The 18,135-nt window shown below is 36.8% G+C and overlaps 7 protein-coding genes across 7 annotated transcripts; 5 read left to right on the forward strand and 2 right to left on the reverse strand.

Annotated features, from left to right (window-relative positions):
* Positions 1-1,220: 1,220 nt before the first annotated feature.
* Positions 1,221-2,298, forward strand: BATDEDRAFT_26683 (uncharacterized protein; the record flags this gene model as incomplete). The annotated part of the gene is made up of 3 exons (XM_006680671.1): positions 1,221-1,401; positions 1,666-2,029; positions 2,061-2,298. The coding sequence occupies 3 exons, from the start codon at positions 1,221-1,223 to the stop codon at positions 2,296-2,298; spliced, it is 783 nt and encodes a 260-aa protein (XP_006680734.1).
* A 432-nt stretch (positions 2,299-2,730) lies between these two features.
* BATDEDRAFT_26684 (uncharacterized protein) lies at positions 2,731-3,898 on the forward strand (the record flags this gene model as incomplete). The annotated part of the gene is made up of 3 exons (XM_006680672.1): positions 2,731-3,051; positions 3,124-3,432; positions 3,506-3,898. 3 exons carry the CDS (start codon positions 2,731-2,733, stop codon positions 3,896-3,898), a joined length of 1,023 nt encoding a protein of 340 aa, XP_006680735.1.
* A 73-nt stretch (positions 3,899-3,971) lies between these two features.
* Positions 3,972-4,406, forward strand: BATDEDRAFT_90708 (uncharacterized protein; the record flags this gene model as incomplete). Its single annotated transcript, XM_006680824.1, has 1 exon — positions 3,972-4,406. One exon carries the CDS (start codon positions 3,972-3,974, stop codon positions 4,404-4,406), a length of 435 nt encoding a protein of 144 aa, XP_006680887.1.
* Positions 4,407-4,427: 21 nt separating this feature from the next.
* On the reverse strand, positions 4,428-5,356 carry BATDEDRAFT_26685 (uncharacterized protein; the record flags this gene model as incomplete). The annotated part of the gene is made up of 2 exons (XM_006680673.1): positions 4,428-5,039; positions 5,147-5,356. 2 exons carry the CDS (start codon positions 5,354-5,356, stop codon positions 4,428-4,430), a joined length of 822 nt encoding a protein of 273 aa, XP_006680736.1.
* Positions 5,357-7,179: 1,823 nt separating this feature from the next.
* On the forward strand, positions 7,180-10,120 carry BATDEDRAFT_35707 (uncharacterized protein; the record flags this gene model as incomplete). The annotated part of the gene is made up of 3 exons (XM_006680732.1): positions 7,180-7,274; positions 7,838-8,832; positions 8,907-10,120. 3 exons carry the CDS (start codon positions 7,180-7,182, stop codon positions 10,100-10,102), a joined length of 2,286 nt encoding a protein of 761 aa, XP_006680795.1. The 3' UTR covers positions 10,103-10,120.
* A 31-nt stretch (positions 10,121-10,151) lies between these two features.
* Positions 10,152-12,781, forward strand: BATDEDRAFT_90709 (uncharacterized protein; the record flags this gene model as incomplete). The annotated part of the gene is made up of 5 exons (XM_006680825.1): positions 10,152-10,236; positions 10,305-10,447; positions 10,531-10,949; positions 11,019-11,115; positions 11,216-12,781. The coding sequence occupies 5 exons, from the start codon at positions 10,152-10,154 to the stop codon at positions 12,779-12,781; spliced, it is 2,310 nt and encodes a 769-aa protein (XP_006680888.1).
* Positions 12,782-12,815: 34 nt separating this feature from the next.
* On the reverse strand, positions 12,816-18,102 carry BATDEDRAFT_90536 (transcription factor TFIIIC subunit TFC4; the record flags this gene model as incomplete). Its single annotated transcript, XM_006680900.1, has 17 exons — positions 12,816-12,973; positions 13,100-13,187; positions 13,282-13,406; positions 13,486-13,664; positions 13,731-13,845; positions 13,939-14,065; positions 14,150-14,335; positions 14,506-14,571; positions 14,672-14,904; positions 15,017-15,118; positions 15,200-15,287; positions 15,375-15,512; positions 15,668-16,292; positions 16,389-16,663; positions 16,804-17,097; positions 17,506-17,600; positions 17,673-18,102. The coding sequence occupies 17 exons, from the start codon at positions 18,100-18,102 to the stop codon at positions 12,816-12,818; spliced, it is 3,324 nt and encodes a 1,107-aa protein (XP_006680963.1).
* Between the last annotated feature and the right edge of the window lie 33 nt (positions 18,103-18,135).

Raw genomic sequence — 18,135 nt, forward strand, 5'->3', positions numbered from 1 at the left:
TCAATTATTTCTTCATTACTTGTATTAAACAGTAAGAATGAAATTAACGTCACACTTTGACTTGATGAAAACACGCAATGTCCAATATGCTTTTCTACAGTAACCACACGATTAATCCAATGCTTCAACGCATCTCACTTTGCCTGTTTGACATGCTCCAAGAAATGTCAACGAAAAGGTTATTGTGCGCAGTTTAGAACCACACGATCGTTACACAATAAGCTCCTTGAGAAAACCATTAAACAACAAATGATAGCAATTACGAGGTTGATATAACACACTTGACCAACGATACCACACAAACTGACATAACGTATTAGCTTCCTGATCCAAGTGTTTGGCAGATATACAACTATTTCAATAAAACAAGATGAATCAAATATGTTGAAACCAACCATTCCCATTGAAGTTATTGACTTGCTGTTTTATCCAAGAACTAATTCCAAAGAAAGAGAGCAGGATGGAATGGATCGATTCTTCCAACAACTACTGGATACAACAGTGGCATTGAAGATGAATAGTTTACATGATAATTTCTTTCACATCATCTGAATTAGAATCATCACCGCTCATAACAATTCTGTACAACTTTTCCTGTAATGATTGCTGTTTCTCGATGACTCTTGGCAGCATCTTTATGTTTGCAAAGATTCGATAACCCATCATTTCTAGATTAACCTTCGCATTGTCACAAGTTGGATAATGCTTTTTGAAAGGAACAACTAACCCATAATGTAGTGAATAAGTGGTATCGTTTGTTTCATAGCAACTATCGCCTATCATTTCTTTAATCCTTTTATAGTGATTTATGTCGATGCCGCATAATAGACTGGCATTGTTTTCCAAAAACAATATTCTGCCTTTTAATAGTTTCGATGGATTAGCCTTGATTGGGTTTTCTAGTTTAAACACTGAATCCGGAACATCATCTAACACAACCGCTTCTTCATTTCCAACGTAATTATACGCTACTTTCAACAGCGAATTATTGACACGCTTTTCAACAACTTGATAGATATGATTATTTCTTGGATCGAGATAAATTGTGTCCGTTAGTAAATTGTTGATGTACTTTGATCTCGGATTTGAGCAAGGTAAATTCAACATATTGTTTAAATCTAGTCTAGAAAATAAAAGATGCAATATTCAATCACAGCCACTATCATAGATAGTTGATAAGTTTAATCCAAGATAAAATTGAATATTTAATTTCTTTTCAAATGATAAACAAGTTCATCAGAAATGTCAAACATATTGGAAGAAACCAAATTCATTTGAATGGAAATGCTGTATTGATTAAAGGAAATGACAGCACAGTTGGTCTGTACAAGGTTCTTTTTGAAGTAAATGTCATTGAGAGATATCGATTTGCTATTAAATACAAGACGAAAGAGAAAACTAGTACAAACAATTGATTAGTTCAATTACAAATCTGGATGTCGGACGGGTTAGGAAGGTTAAACTAAGATTCAGAAAGCACATTCAAGGGATCTTCAGTGGAATGGACGATGCTAAAACCTATCACCAACTTTTACAGTTACAAAACAAACAGAAAGAGAGCTGGACAAGAACAACGGTCGTTTTCACAATATCATATCAAGAAATATTCGTTCTGACCAAAATCAAAACCAATTCATTGGTCGAGACACTTGTTTACAAATTTAGATGAATTGAAGTTTACCATCAAAGAGAATCACAAAAAGCAAGCATTAAGATACTGGTTCGATATTCAATTCGGATATGTGCTGAGGAACATTGAAACTGATGATAGAGTTCAGTTTTATCCCTCTGATAATACCTGCTTTAATATCAATGATTCACCACTAGTTAATTCCACTATTGATACGGTACTAAACCAATTGGATGGTGATGATATACTGGAAAAATTGAAGTGTTCAAACTCCAAATGGAGTATTGAAAATATCTACGAATATGTACTTTTAACAACACCCATTCCAGAGGTATCAATAGGCGCATCTGTAATTCTACCTGATTTCATCAAGAATAGCAAGAGCATTGTTTCATTCCAGTATGTCACAAATAACCTTTGTTTTTGGTAGTTTTGCTCGTTATAAGTATCCAGAAATCAGATTAGACAGATTATCAAAGAAAGCAAAAGATCTTTACAAGGATTATTACAAAACCAACGTAAAGAAGTGTTATCCCAAACTTGATATTCAAGAATTGAAAGAGATTGAAAGCCATTTCTTTGTAAATGTCAACATATACCGATTCAATGGAAAGAAAGCGGTTATGGAACGACATTCAGGTAAAGAATACAGGAGGTTATTAATTTGAATATATACTCTGATATAAGCCATAAATTCCATCATTTCTCTTTTATTATTAACTTGTCTCAGTTAACCAGTGTTTCAATGTTCAGATGCCATTCATCCTTTAGTGAATTCAAAAAGATAAAACGACACTCAATTGTTTGTGCAAAACCAAAGATAATATTTGAAAATGTAAATTATCAACCAAAGTTGAATGTATTTGAGCATCTTGAATTGAATGGAATTAATATACCGAAAGAAATGAGATTTTATCCATATTTCATCTACTTTGATTTTGAAACTTGGTTGAAATCGGTCAATCTACGACCAACTTGAAGCTCACTCATTGAAACACACAAACTTTTGAGCACAAGTTTCATTGGAAGTGAAGAAAACAAGGCTCAATTCATCCCAGTTGAAGGTACAACTGAAGAAGCTTTGGATATAGTGATGACAAATGGATCAAATACGACACAAATATCTGCAATTGTTGTATTCAAAGTATTCTCGGTTCTTTGGAATAATGGCCAATTTGGACGATGCAAAGGTTCAGAAACGATTAAGATTACAATTACTAGAATGGCTTGGTGTTCTGGCTATTTATGGCTTCAATAGCTCATCATATGACATTAACATCATCAAGAAATACCCTCCACAAGTCTTGAAACACTCTAAAAACCATGGAAATGTATCCAAATGCGAAAAGCCTTGGATTAATTCAATTCAAGGAGAATTAGGTTGTAATATTGAACAAAGCGAAAAGATTGAACGATACAATGTTGATGGCTACGATGAAGAATCAAACACAATCTATGACTTTCTGGGATGTTTTTTCCACTGATGTAGAAAGTGTCACAAATCAGAAGATATCAATCCTTTAACTGGAGATACGATGAACATATTGTATGAAAAGACATCAAACAAGGAAACAGCTCTCAAACAAATGGGATATACCACAAGATCAATTTGGGGTTGTGAGTTTCATTCACCTGAAAACGGTCAAGTGGATGACATTATCAAATGTAACAAATACCGAATGATATCAAATGGATCGTTTGCTTTTAACGACATTCTTGCTTTTCAACCACCAAATACTTTATTTGACAAGTTCTTGAAAATGTTTGACGCACAATCACAAAAGGGAATATTTCCACATAAAGTAACTCGGAATTTATCGAAATACATTGATGAACATCCAGATTTGACACAATATTCTGATAATGTCATTCAAGTTCTTAAAACACTCACATATTCCATCCAAAAAGTGGTTTTACAACAATCTAAAGGGAGAATCAGTTTCATCAAACGATTACAATGAAATGGTATTCACTCACACCAACCTGTATGATTTGCTGAACGACTACAACAATTTGGATGCGAAGCCAGGCGTAGAAGCGACAAAGAAGCTGGGTAATTTCTTTCAGTCGTTGAATCTTGATATCCACAAAGACGGCATCTTTGTTCCTAGACTCACTCTGAAATATCTCTGGCACACAAAAAGCAAAGACTGCGAGTTTCAGTTATTCAAAGGAAATGAAGAATTGTACCACAAATATAGAGATAATCTGGTTGGTGGACCAAGTATCGTATTTCATCATTATCAAGAAAAAGACGACCAGAATTAGAAAAGGAAAGCTTTGTCAGGGAATACTTGGATATGATACCAATACTTTATATCTGTGGGCGATAAGTCAAGATATGCCGTGTGGTGAGCACCAAGTAGTTCAAGTTTATCCCGATATTCTGAAAGATGTCTTGGATAACACGTTCTTTGGAATGATAGAATGTGATATTGCTGTTCCTGAGCATTTAAAGGAATACTTTGCTGTAATGCCTCCTATTTTCAAGAATGTTGAGATTACATGCAATGATTTAAGCTCTGACACACAGGCACATGTCAAACCAAATTACAAAAGTAACAGATTAGTTGAAAGTATGTTTGGTGAGACGATGATGTTTGCTACTAAACTACTGAAATGGTATCTTGAACTAATTGAAAGTGCACTTGTACCTGTCGCAATGTCAACCTTTGGAACTGTCGCTGCTGGAGTCGGTGCACTTCACGCACCAATGGCTGCAGGAGGTTGTGCTGCTATTGACTCTATTTCTGATCAACAGAAAGCTAAATCATAAAATAATCATTTTGAAAAGTATTCATTGAATAATACTTTTGATGACTGCAAGAATGGCTGTTCTTAGCCCTCCTTGAGCAATTCCATACTTTTCTAATTCAGTATCAGTTATGGCCAAGTCACCAGTCTCCATCAAATCTTCAAAAAGAATTCCTTGTTCGGTAAAGGTTTCTCTGAGCTTGATGATATCAAATTCGGGTCTTTTTCGTTCAATTTTCATCTTGTCAAAGAAATGCTTTATATTCAGATTGTGATCTACAACTTGTTTCTTGGGAAGCTCTTCGTTGACGGTTAGGGCATAGTACAAGAATCCATCACGCAAGTTTTTGACATCGGTAACAACTATAAAGTCATTATCTGCAAATCGGTACAACATTTTGAAAGGCACAGGCTGAGAAAAAAATGAATCAGCTGTTGATATGACTTCAGAAAGAGATTGCATAGAGGAAACTTCCAGGTCAAATGCTCTTCCTTTGTATTTGATTGAAATGTGTTTTTCTTTGACAGCTGGAATCCATCCCTCTGCAACACCAAAACCTGTAGCATTTATCATACTAGCGAATGTTTCTCTGGCGACTTTTTTCAAGTTTTCAGTTGCAGCAGAACCACCAAAGGAGATCTCTTCAAAATGCTTCTCTAGAAATTCTTCAGATGATGGGTCTCGTTTCAGTTTTTCTGGAGTGTCTTCAATGGTGACTGAAGAAAGTCTATTTTCTTTAACAATACTCTTTTTCCCCATACAATGGCAGCATCATAACCGATGAGCAAAAGATCCTTAAGGTATTCCATAGAAGAGGACACTGCTTTCGGATGTCCCTGTATTGTTACTGCTGTGATTCCAGAGTTTGTATCTCGGATTTTAGCAAGCATATTTACTTCAGAAAAGTATTCGGCAAGCAGTGTTTTGAGCCCTGCACAGTCTGAATTGATCGTTGCTTCTACAGACACCATTGGGGTATCAAGTGAAAGAGGATTGTAGAATTATGTGTATTTTGGCCTGACATTTTGATATTTGTTTGGGAAAGTTCATCAAACTGAAAATGGATGCCATCTGTAAAGAATTCTGGCCACTACAGCATTAAAATAAACTTATATCCTGGTTAAAATATTGAAAAGAGTTTGGCACAAAAGTCTCGATTATCTCGGGCTATATTTTGGTACAGGAAATATCAACTTTTACAATTCATCAAACAACTATGGGTCCCACTCTTGATAGTTCCATATACATTCATCAAAGATGTTTTACATAAAGCGTTGGTATGAGTATGGCAGTGAAAGTTCCTGATAATTCAAACTTATAATGTATCCAGTGCTCTATACCATTGTTTTTGACCTTGATTGCCTATCTCCGATAAATTGTTATATTTGACAACTTGCAAGCAAATTGAGCTGTAAATACTGGTCAAGAAAACTGGTATCATCCAGTGCCTTATCTATACTACTCTGGTTAATCTGTGACTATTTGATTATCTCCATGAAATTTACCATCTTGGATAGCATTAAACTACGTCCATTGAAGATTTCCTGTCTCATTTACTCAACAATTCTATCAACCTTATACCGTAATCCTAACAAGTTCCCATTGGAAACGATACAAATTGAACCAGATAGAAAACTACATTGCCAAAAAAAGCAATAAAAAAGCAATAAAAAGGATTTAATGTTATTTTGAAAGAATGCTCAAGAATCAAGCATCTCAATACTAAATCAGCAAACCTACAAATTAAAAACTATTTAAATAAGAATGTTTGGTTCAATGCAAAGTGTATTTTGCTTGCAAGATATTCCATTGTGTTTGCTGTAAAATTGACAATGGCATTCTTGTTAAAAGTCGACAATTTTAAAGGATTGTATCAAATTCGTTTGGAAATTATCTGATTTACTGATTCCAAAAGATTGTCAAAGAGCTGAGTTGAAAAGAAAGTCACATTTCAGGTCTGAGCAAGCTGGAGAATTCGCTTTTACTACTAGGCAATGAACCAATTCATTTTCTTGCACTTTATTTCTGATGGTCACTAGTTTTTTGTGACTGACGGTACCGATGTTGGCTCTGATTTCAAGTAGCATTTTTACTGTTTTGAACGAATTCAATACCAATATGTCTGCACTTGATACATCAAAATGAACAAATAGCAATCTACCTGCATGATTTCTGGAAAAACACTGCGCTCGCCATCTAATGCCATTCCTTCTCATCATCAGCACCATTTTATTGAAAAAACTGCTACGTTGGACTGCAAGCTATTCAAATCCTTTAACTTGAACTCAGCTTTTCCACAAGAAAAAACAAGAGTCTTGATGAGCTTGTTTGGTTTTGTTGAATCCTCTAAACTTGCACATCCTGTGATTAGCGGTTGTTCAAGTCGCCTGGGTTCATTATTGATTTACAAATGAAGCACTTTCATGAGACATATTTGCATTCATCTCGGCGAATATCACTACTCATTTCAATATTTGCCTAAAACAAAGTCCATTCGAACCATTACTCGGATAATCAATCAAATCTTGAGTAGTTGTGAAGTATTTCATTTATCTACAAGATGTACAACTCTTTCCTTTCAGTTTGATAAACATCCAAAACATATAAAGTGCAAAGAGTTGCTGCATTGATAAAACAGTAGATAAATTCATTCGAACCAAACTATGCATTAGTAGTGTGTAAATTGGTAACTTTCCATGCCAAATTCATACTTGATATACATGACTTGAATGATCATGCGGACTCTAGACTCTGTTTTGGAGGAAGGAAAAGTTGGATATTGAAAGGTTGTGGAATGTACTGGAATAGGGATGTGAACATTTGCTCTGTATTTTTGTACAAGAACGAGCAAAGACCAGTGAACTTTGTCAAAGGGTTCAATGTTGTCCAGTAAGATTAGCACCAATCAAACATGAGACTGACCGTTTATTATGTATCTTGTGTCTAGTATTTCACTTTACGTGAATACAGCTGTATAAAGCATTTAGACATTTGAAACGAATTTCCATTGTCTAAACAAAACATCATTTTAAAATTTATTTAGATAATATATCCACTATAGTAAAGCAGGTTTCTACATCAAACGAATGAAATCCGAATTTTGAAATACAGCTTTATACTATACTCGTCGCGTTAAGATGCCGCAAGCAGTTCATCCTAGATGATAACCTTATTTCTGATGTCGTATTTTTAGCTTCAACAGTTGTGGTATTCCAATAAACAAATCTTGATTTAGATATAAGATATACTAGTCAAAAATAGTAAAGCCTGGTTTGAATACCCCACTTTAAATGCACTTTTCTGTTTTCTATTTAATGATTTTCCGGTCATGTAAAGAGGCAATGCCTTATTTTGAATTATCTACAATCCAACTCGTTTCAATTTGCTCTAAAAATTAGATGGCTTTGTAATTGAGCGAATACGATAAATTAAATACACGTGATTACAAATAGGTTTTTTTTGATGCATTTCAAGTATAGAAAAATAACAATGGTCAAGAGACGATCATTGGCAGCAGAGCAGGAGACGACAGATGTAACGACGTGTGGAGATAGGGAGATGGATAAACAGCAGGTATATACAGAGATGCAAAATGTGCTGCATCAAGTACAGGACGATGAACATCCTGAAAATATTATGCAGACCGACCAATTGGAATCTCTAAAGCGACACAAATCCAACTCTTTGAAAAAAGTAATCAACAATGCTCAAGGTCTTCCCAACTGGATTTCACAGCCAATAACTGTCCAGGCAGCCATTATCAGCACAGATAACAATAAAATTGACTCGACTGCATCAGAAATTAAATTATCGTCTATTCTCTTGCAGCGATTAACTGCAATGGGCATTGAGCATTGGTTTCCTGTCCAAGAAGCAATTCTTCCACAACTTCTTAAAACTCGTTGGTGGACTCAATCCGTATCTCCAGGAGATTTATGCGTGGCAGCTTCAACTGGTTCCGGAAAGACTCTTGCGTATGCTGTGCCGATCGTAGAAACGCTTTTAACAAGAGTTATTCCCCGTATCCGAGCACTAGTGATTGTGCCTACTCGAGATTTGGCATTGCAAGTTCGCAGGACATTTGAGAGTTTGGTCATAGGCACAAAACTCAGAGTGGCAGCGGTAACTGGTCAAGCTTCATTTTCCGCAGAAAAGGCATTATTGGTATCTGCTGAAATACCGTGCTCGTCATCTCTGGACTCTTTGCTGCTACAACATCCTTTGGCTAATGAAGATGCCATTACTGAATCTGGCGGATCCTCACGGATCGACATTTTGATTGCCACGCCTGGCCGTCTTATGGATCATCTGAATGGTACGCCTGGTTTCTCTCTCAGCCATTTGCGTTTCTTGGTAATTGATGAAGCTGATAGATTGCTGAATCAGTCGTTTCATGGATGGCTTGGAAGTGTTCTCAAAGCTGTTGATCCTGTCCAGAAAGAAGCAGGTGAGTTTTTTTGTTTTTGCTCGTTGAGTGATTTGTATCTAGATGATTTCAAGCTTTTATTAAATCGAATACAGCAGCTTCAAACCATCTAGATATCCCATCAACTGCTCTTCAAAAGCTTTTGTTTTCTGCAACTCTGACTAGAAATCCATCCAAAATTGCCTCACTGCGGCTCCGTAATCCTCGTTATATTACTGTGTCGGGCTCTCCAGATGGTTTATTAGATCAAGATGTGAATAATGTCGACATGAACGACCAGCCAGCCAATATCACCAGTTCAGTTGAACAACGCTTTATCACTCCTCCCTCGCTGGTCGAGAGAATGGTGGTTCTTTCTGAATCAGACAAACCGCTGGCATTGTTATACTTTTTTGACACGCTTAAACATTCGGGAGTTCTTGTATTTGTAAAGTCAGTGGAATCAGCGCATCGACTTTCACTGCTTTTAAATCTATCTTTAAAGTTACATCATGGCAAAGCTTCAAATGACCAACCTCTTACCGAAGCATTCTCCTCTGATCTGTCTGTATCCAAACGCCAAAAGCTTATCTCTATGTTCAAGGCAGGACAAATATTGGGGCTCATTTGCTCCGATATCATGGCACGTGGTATGGACCTGGGTGAGTCTGTCAAAGTTGTTATCAACTATAGCGTTCCTAGCAGAATAAAAAGTTATGTTCATCGTATTGGCAGAACCGCCCGGGCTGGTCGAGATGGTATTGCATATACTTTTCTCGAGTCAAGGCAAGTACGATGGTTCAAGTCTGAGTGTAAAGCCAATTTATCTCGTGCTGATTCAAGTCATCAGTTTAAAAAATTGGCTCTTGACGAAAAACATTGGGGACCCTATATATCTTCCTATCAAGCATCACTTGAGCAATTGCATCGTACCATGAAAGGAAAAAATAACGATTCTCCCAGTAGCTCGAGTGATTCTTCAAGCAATTCTTCCAGTAGCTCGGATGATTCTTCAAGCGATTCTCCCAGTAGCTCGGATGATTCTTCAAGCGATTCTTCCAGTAGCTCGGATGATTCTTCAAGCGATTCTCCCAGTAGCTCGGATGGCTCTTCAAGCGATTCTTCCAGTAGCTCGAGTGATTCTTCCAGTAGCTCGAGTGATTCTTCAAGTAATTCCTTGAATAATGAATCTGATCAAGTTTTAAAATCCTCCTTAATGCATCCTGCTTCAGTTGTTTATCATTCAGGAATTCAGGCACCCGAATTCAAATCCACTCCAAGTATGGATTGCTGGGGAGAGGGATGGAAATAAAGATAAATATTTGAAATCAATTTTCACTCATCTTGATACAAGACCCATTATGCCACAAACTATTGAACCGCGCCAAATTGGTGTGCGATACAATCGGCCTGCTCTCTATCTAATATACAACTTAGTTCCCAGTGGTAAATACATTAAAGTGTCTTTTTAGTTTATTTTTATTCAAGTCTTTGACTGACTGAATATATTTTAGATAGGCTACGACGTAGAAAAATACCACTGTGGGATATTGACGAGGCTGTCGATATTCATACGCGTCAGTTGGATTTTGACAAGATAACTAACGATGTAATCAGTAGACACAAGATGTACCTACAAAACTGTAATCAAAACCAGGTTAGAAAGCAATAGCTCATTTAAAAAGTAAAATTAGTCGAGTATGTGATAGACTCATCCAAATGTTACATGTTATCTACTAGATTCGATTCTTAATTGAGATGGTTTGCAAGCATTACAAGATTGACTGTAGACCAAAGGCTAAAGAGTTTTCTATACCCAGACCCCTTCAACCCCAACCCTTACAGCATACACCGCCTTTAGATATTGTTTCTTCAAGTAAAACAACGTACACTATAGAGACTCCAAAGTGTGCTGATGTATCAGAAAAGTCGCAGCAAAAACCAATACTTGCAGATAATAATCAATTTCAAAACGCCCAAGCATTTCTCTCTACTGCAGGAAAAATGTCGGGAGAGCTCGATTCAAGTTTAAAAGTATCTTTGGCGATGCCCAGTAGTATCGACAGCACTCGGCCGGCTGAAAAAAGTTCAACTTTCCCGTTGCCCCCATCTCAAACCCACTCAACTAGTAATGGACTAGTAGATCTCAACAAATTAAAGTAAATTGTGATGTATTTGCTATAATGTATCTATATGGTAATTCAATGATACTAACATTTATATCCAAGTGATGCGGAGCTATTCGCAATCAAGACGACAATGGAGTCTGATTTTTCAAAAAATCAAATCAGAAAAGAGGACAAAAAGTTTCAATACGATATCAAGGTAATCATCAGCTGGACTGGTGATTTTCATGTGGCAGTGGGCTCTATTAACACGATTTTATTTATAACCCACAATCTTGACAATAATGTATCTATTCTAGAAAAGTTTTGGGCCTGCGGTTGAAAAAAGTGACTGGGACTCGGACTCTGAAGACGATGCTACAAGTACTAAACCCATTACTACAAATATTATGGGATCTATAGATTCAACACCGACGTCTCGATTGGAAGCGATTCCAACTGTGCATGAGAATAAGATGGCAGTTTCCAAAAGTACATTTCCCGATATTCCGAAAAAAACATTTTTGAAGGAATCCGTATCTAAAAGGAACCAAGAAATAGATGGCAATTCTTTTAGCTCTGACTCTGATGAGGACGATATTGATGCACTACTCAATGCACTTGATTCTACTACCGATACAAAGCCTCGTGTTCAAGATAAATCAGCAGTCAGTGCTTCAGAAGCATCTATTTCTGAAAGATATCGATTGCTTAACGAGCCCACCAAAATATGTTCAAGCAGTACAATAGAGAAACTGCCAATAGACACTAAAAATATCTTTCAAACAGAAATCCACAACTCAACCTTATCAGCAGTGAAGTCATCCATACCTCAAGCTGCAGTCGTGTTTGCCTCGCCAAGTTTTGTAGAAAAACAAAACAGCTCCGAGACCAGTATTATTCATAGTCATGACAAACTCTCACCAGTAGATACCAGTAAATTAGCTATTTTAAAAAATCAGAATCCCGTATCGGCCCAATCACATCTAGAGAATCTTCCACCATTAAGTGGAAATAACATGGCTATAAAGTCTTCACATGAAATTTTTCCATCATCGTTGACAAGTATCAATAAAAAAGAAGTCGCGCATGCAGATCCAGCAGCTTTACCGAGCAAATTGCTGGATATCTCCTCTCATCAATCTGCACCACAGAATATGTCGGTTTCACAGTCAGACGCACCTATATCTTCAACCAATGAAAAACCGTCGACTATCTTATCACACGCTAATTCACCAGCACCACCAGATGATATAGATGAAATTTTTGAAGATTTTGAGATGCATAGTGATGATGACGACTTTTTTACATCCTCTACTAAAACCATCAACCCAGCAACTAATCCGGTAGCTCCAAAAGCAACTTCAACTCAGCAATCTGTCCCACAAAGCGCATCTTTTCAATCCAAAGATCCAGCAAGCCTTACCAACAGCAGTTTGATACTTCAAAATGAAAAGCCGAGTATGAATGTGAGATTGCAAGAATTGTCTGAAAGTAAGCCGTCCAATCAGGCATCAAACCAAATTCCACATCAGCAAGTAATAGACAAGAATAAATCTATGTTGGTCCCTATAACAGACTCGCCCAACAAGTCTTCATTTCTAGCGGATCTGCCTGTTTTTTCTAAACGGCCTGTAACTGAAACAGCGACTGGACTTCAGACACCCAACATAGCTGTTGCAGAGTCGACACCACCCAAATCACGTATCGTAGAGTTCAAAAACGACGATATCGATGAATATGGAGCAGGACACACTGATGATGAGTTTGAAAACGATGCTGACATAGTATTTTCTGATGACGAATCTTTATCCAATAGCCGTCCGATATCAAGAAAAAACGAATACCATCTGGGCAGTTTGAGTGATGATGACGATTTATTTTAAACAAAACCTTGCTCACACATAAAATCCAAACAATCTAAAGTGTACAGTTTTGCTGAAGAACTTTATGTGCAAGACCATTCGATCCAACGCTCAAATATATCAAATGCAAGTTGTAAGCAGCAAAGCAAGTAAATCGCGACTTTTTTGCTTGGATTATTTTGCGGTAATAATGAACAGCTAGATGAGATAGACCTATAATATGGCATAATAAATTATCAAGCTGTGTCAATCATACATATCTGAATTTAAATAGCAGTTTTTAACGACTAGAAATTTCATCGAGTAGTTAAGCAATGTTGAAATTCATATGCTGTTTACCAACTGTATGAAATGCTCTACCAAGATTATAGTCCGTTTCAAGATTCTCTCCTCGAAGCTCTGCGTACTTAAAAAGAAAGGAAAAGCCCTGTAAAATAACAGCAAATACAAGTCTTTTAAATCAAGTGTACCAAGTTAAATATAGTTTTTTGATTCATAGTCAATCAAAATAAAAACCAAACCTGCGAAATATGAGTATGTCTGCTTTCGCTTTTGCGCTGCATTGCACGATGAATATGTGCATTTCCGAGTGCAAAGTTTGTCATTGGGTCGTTTGGCGCAATAGAGTAAGCATGCATGTAGTGAACTGGAGCATGTGCATGAGTATTAAAATGCCAACTTGATTAAATGGGCCAAAAACAAGGTTGATTTCAAACACAACTAACCTATAGCACCATTGTATACACGTGCTAAACAAAGTATGTGACCATACAATATATGCAAAAGTGGAAATTTGGTTGCAAGAGTATCGCTAGTGTTGTTTTGGTGACTTTTTAGTCGAATCTGACGAAAAAAATACTTGAGATTGGCACCACTGGCGAGCATAGTTGATGCCGCAGCCCCACTTTAAATAAAATATTGTTAGAATAATTGAACCATCAAATAATTGAAGCTTTATCAACACACTTACGCAGAAAACATGGCACAATATAGGCGATATGCGTCATCTGAAAATGGCATATTTTGAGACAAGTGACGGCAAAGCTCAGAAATACGAGCATAGTTTCTAGAATACATTGCCACATCTAGAGTTACAATACATAGAGGCGAAAGAGTAATAAGATTGGATGAGTCAAATGATCAAATTATTTGATAGATTGATTTACAAAAAATCTTACAAAGCATTACTGTTCTAATAAAGGCTCTTTTTGGCTTGGACTGAAAAAACACGATAGAGTCTAGAGCAATCGAAAGAGCAGCATGTGCGTCATCCTCTTTGTTATCAGAAGCCATAATAACAGCGTACTACAGACATCAATCACGGATTTAAATAGATTGATTCAAAGAAGCTTTTACAAGCAGTATTGGTGTTTCTAATATGCTACTTACCTTTATAAATACACTCAACCAATCATTCAGTGTAAGACCTTCTGCAACGGATTCAAAATTTATGCTAGTAATCTCAGTAGATTGAGCAGAATTAATATTCAGGTTGAACTCTAGTTCTAATGGCTGGTCAAAATCATCTGGAATCTTGTTTACACTTGGCATCTGTTCGGCTGCCCAGCTTTTTAGCTAAAAAGTAGATTGTGTAACAAATTACCAACCACATGTCGTAATCCACCCAGTTAGTAGTCTAAATTTTAAATCAAGTCAATCGAACGTCGACTTACACGTGATTCCTAATAATCAATGTGTTAGATCTTCAAAAATATGATCAATGCCAATAAATAATCAAACCATACCGAGTAAAATATCCGAGAGCTTTGAAAACGAGACATGAGCTTTCGTGAGCATCGAAGCAAATCAATCTAGTTTTTTGAAAATCCACACGTTAAAATTCAAAAAGTATCTCAGCAACCACAATAAAATATATATATTAGTAGGACATAGTTATACATTCCAATGTACCTTTTGTAGTGAATCAAGCACAGGCAGTTTTGAAAGCTGTTTAAACTTTTCAAAATTGACTACATTTTCAAAATAGCGTACTTGTTCTTGGGCATGTATCAAGGCTTTATCTGCAGCCAAGCGTGTTTGCCTTCGCTTCTCTTCAGCTTGAACAGTCAAAAGAGAGCTAGAAATACCCTGAATTTTGGATGCATCCAACTTTGCCTGTTTCAATAAATTTTCAGCAATATCCGCTAATATTTTTCATTATATTCACCGTATGTAGTTCATCCAGATTAGGCTTGCAAAATTCAATACAGCGCATCAGATACCAATAATGCCACGTTTTTAAACAAAATATCATACCTTCTTTAAAATAATTAAGCGCTTGTGTTTCATCACCTAACGCTTCATAAATCTCTGCTAGTGATCTCTTCAAATCAGCATTATCGGGATCTGCTTTGCTGGCTAATACATATAATATTGGCATTGAGATCTTATACAGACATAGTTTTGATTACATTTTCAAATACAGTTTTTGCACACTACCATTTCGATACAGCTTAATAGCCATGGTGTTATTTCCAAGTTGATGCTGACACCGTGCCATTCTGGACCAAGTAACAGAGACATTGGTCTTTGAAAAAATTGGTAAAGTATTAAAATTTGTTAAAAAAATCAATCGTGATTGGTATATCTAGCAACACACATGAAGAAGCCATACCGATTCGTTTTGAGTAAGAACTTTGAGAATTTCAAATGCTGGAGCAAACTTTCGACAGCCCATATATGCTTCGGCAACGTCGAAATAGAGCTCACTGTATGTTTCTGTGCCCTCTTCATATAGTATATCAAAGTGGTACTACAACGATATGTACACGTCAAGATTCTAGGTTAAATCATTCATCATATTCACAAATATCTGCTACAAGGTAGATTACACATTTCTTGATGAAGCGAAAAGGTAAAACGTGGTAACTAAGACTGTCGGCAATAATTATGATGTAATACAAGTACCTGGGCTAGTGTAGAGTCTCCAAGGTACAATCGACAAATTCCAAGCTTTGTTCGCAATTCGATTGGAAGATGTATTGTGTTTTCAAGACAAGGATCAAACTCGTTATCTGTATCACAATCAATCACAGTCAATGGAAGTTTACACAGTCGATGCACTCCTTGCTTGATAGTAAAAATCGCCTTTTCATATTCCCCAACTTCAATATATAGTTCACTAAGCATATTCAGTTCTTCGTAGCCCATACGATACTGATCAGGAAGATCACTTGCAGCATCAAGTGCAGTGTCTTTCACTAATAGTGCCAGATCATTTCCAACACCATCTTCGTCTTGCGTGCCAGCAGTAGGAAAGCAATCAGCCTCATCCATGCTCATCAAACTCTCAAAATATCGAATTGCCTGTGGAATATCTTCAAGTAAAACATATATGCGGGCCAATTCCTTGACAGCATCCACGCTGTCTGGAATGATTTCAAGGATATCCTGAAGACCATAAGCCGCTTGCTCCAATCGGCCAAGATCCCGATGTATTAATGCACGCGACCATTTGCATTCTAGATCGTCAGGATCTGCACGCACAGCTTTGTTTAAGCAATAGAGTGCCTGATTCATATCGCCAATATCCCTATAAAAATACAATGTGGTTCGCTTTATCGGTCAACATTCAAAAGGTTCTTTGGTCGATGCGGTGCGCGTTTCATTCTGGCATATTGTAACTTACTCGGACATGCGGGCCAAGCGCTTCCACAATTCAGCATCTTTAAATAAAAGATGTGCTGCCATAAGGTATGCTTGCACTGCCTTTGATTTGTTGCCAAGCTCTTCATGTACCATTGCAAGCGTAGACCAAGCAGGCTGGGCATTTGGAGCCTGACGAATAATTTCATGTAACTGTTTAATTGCTTCATCGTGTTGACCCATGGTGTAAGCAAGATTAGCTTTTCCAAAAGTAGATTGGAGAGCTTCTGGTATTCTTGTTTTTGCTTGGCTTTGACCCTGATAGTAAAAGTATTAGTGGATCATTAAATTTGGAATTACAGAAAATGGATCAAAAGTAGGTCAGAACCATATAAAAAGCAAGCGCTAACTTGAAACAATGAACATTTTAAAAAGCTTAGTTGTGTTATAGTAGATACCTTTGCAAATCGCCGACCTTTACCGCGACGTTTTTTTGAATTTCGTCCCATTTTTCCAGTAAATAAAAAATCGGCATCTTCGCCAAGATGCTCTCCAATTTCACGTAGAGCTTCCTCATCTTCCTCCCAGAGAATTTGACTGTAGTTATGAGTGGATCCAGCAAACTCGATTGCAGCATTCATCTGAATGCTAAATTCAGTAAAGATCCATAGACACACCATATCATCACGATGGTAATCGCCAAATAAAAAGATTAGTATAAAATACAGATCCAATATCAGATTTCCAATTTTCTATTTTAAAATAGTCATATTCATATAACACATTAATAAGAGTACCGATACATAATGAACAGTCAATCTCAGAGTGATGAGTGCCAGATTTACTGGGCAACACTGTAACATGAACTATTTAGCTGGCTGGCTTTTCTCCTAATAATTGGCATGCATAGTTGCATTCCTGAAGTATATTAAACTAGAACGCGAATGTATCCGAGATTGCATGATATAAAGAGTTTGAAAACATCAAAACAGCTGAACCCAATATCCGGATTTCAATCCATGAATCTGGTGACTGTACAGTATATGGTGATACCAAATGATGAAAATGGAATCATTCCAGTTTAAAAGTATAGATGGACTGTATACATTATGATGGTCGATATGTTTGAAGGAATTGAGAATGCAAGTGCTCCATTTTACATGAATATGGCTGTAAATTAAATTAGTTTTGACTTGCCCAATCTTATCTGGCACCTCATCGTCATCATCTTCATCTATTTCGTCCAAGTCATTGCCTGATGTTGTAGAGGTTTTAGTCAGTAATAGTTTTTTCAGGATTACTCAAGTAAAACTAATACTAATTATACCTCCAGGATTTGAATCGGTCCAAATATTATTATCAAAATTGCTCTGTGTAGGAAACATTGAGCCTTCATCTAATGAACCAAAACTATTTGGATGATTGTCCAAATATGATTGTGATAGATTGGCACGAGTGGTGGGAATAAGACTAGCATGAACGTCAGTAGTTTCCATATCTATTGATGGAATATATGGTTGCACATCGTCATGATTCATCCAAGAGTGTGCTGAGATGGGAGTATAGATGTTGGATGCAGCAGGATTACTCGGTTGAAAATCATCGAGTAAATATGCAGGCAAATCTACAGATTGAATTGGTGGTATGCTTGCAGTAGTGATGGATGAATGCAGTGGTGGATTTCCGGTAAGATCCTGAAGCACTTTGTCAATGTCGAATTCAGGCACGAGTAAAGGCGAGCTGTTCGTATTGGCCATTTGCTGTCAATTCAACTGTCGGATTTCCGCGAT

The sequence above is a fragment of the Batrachochytrium dendrobatidis genome (genome assembly GCF_000203795.2).
Source record: "Batrachochytrium dendrobatidis JAM81 unplaced genomic scaffold BATDEscaffold_10, whole genome shotgun sequence".
Classification (NCBI taxonomy): domain Eukaryota; kingdom Fungi; phylum Chytridiomycota; class Chytridiomycetes; order Rhizophydiales; genus Batrachochytrium; species Batrachochytrium dendrobatidis.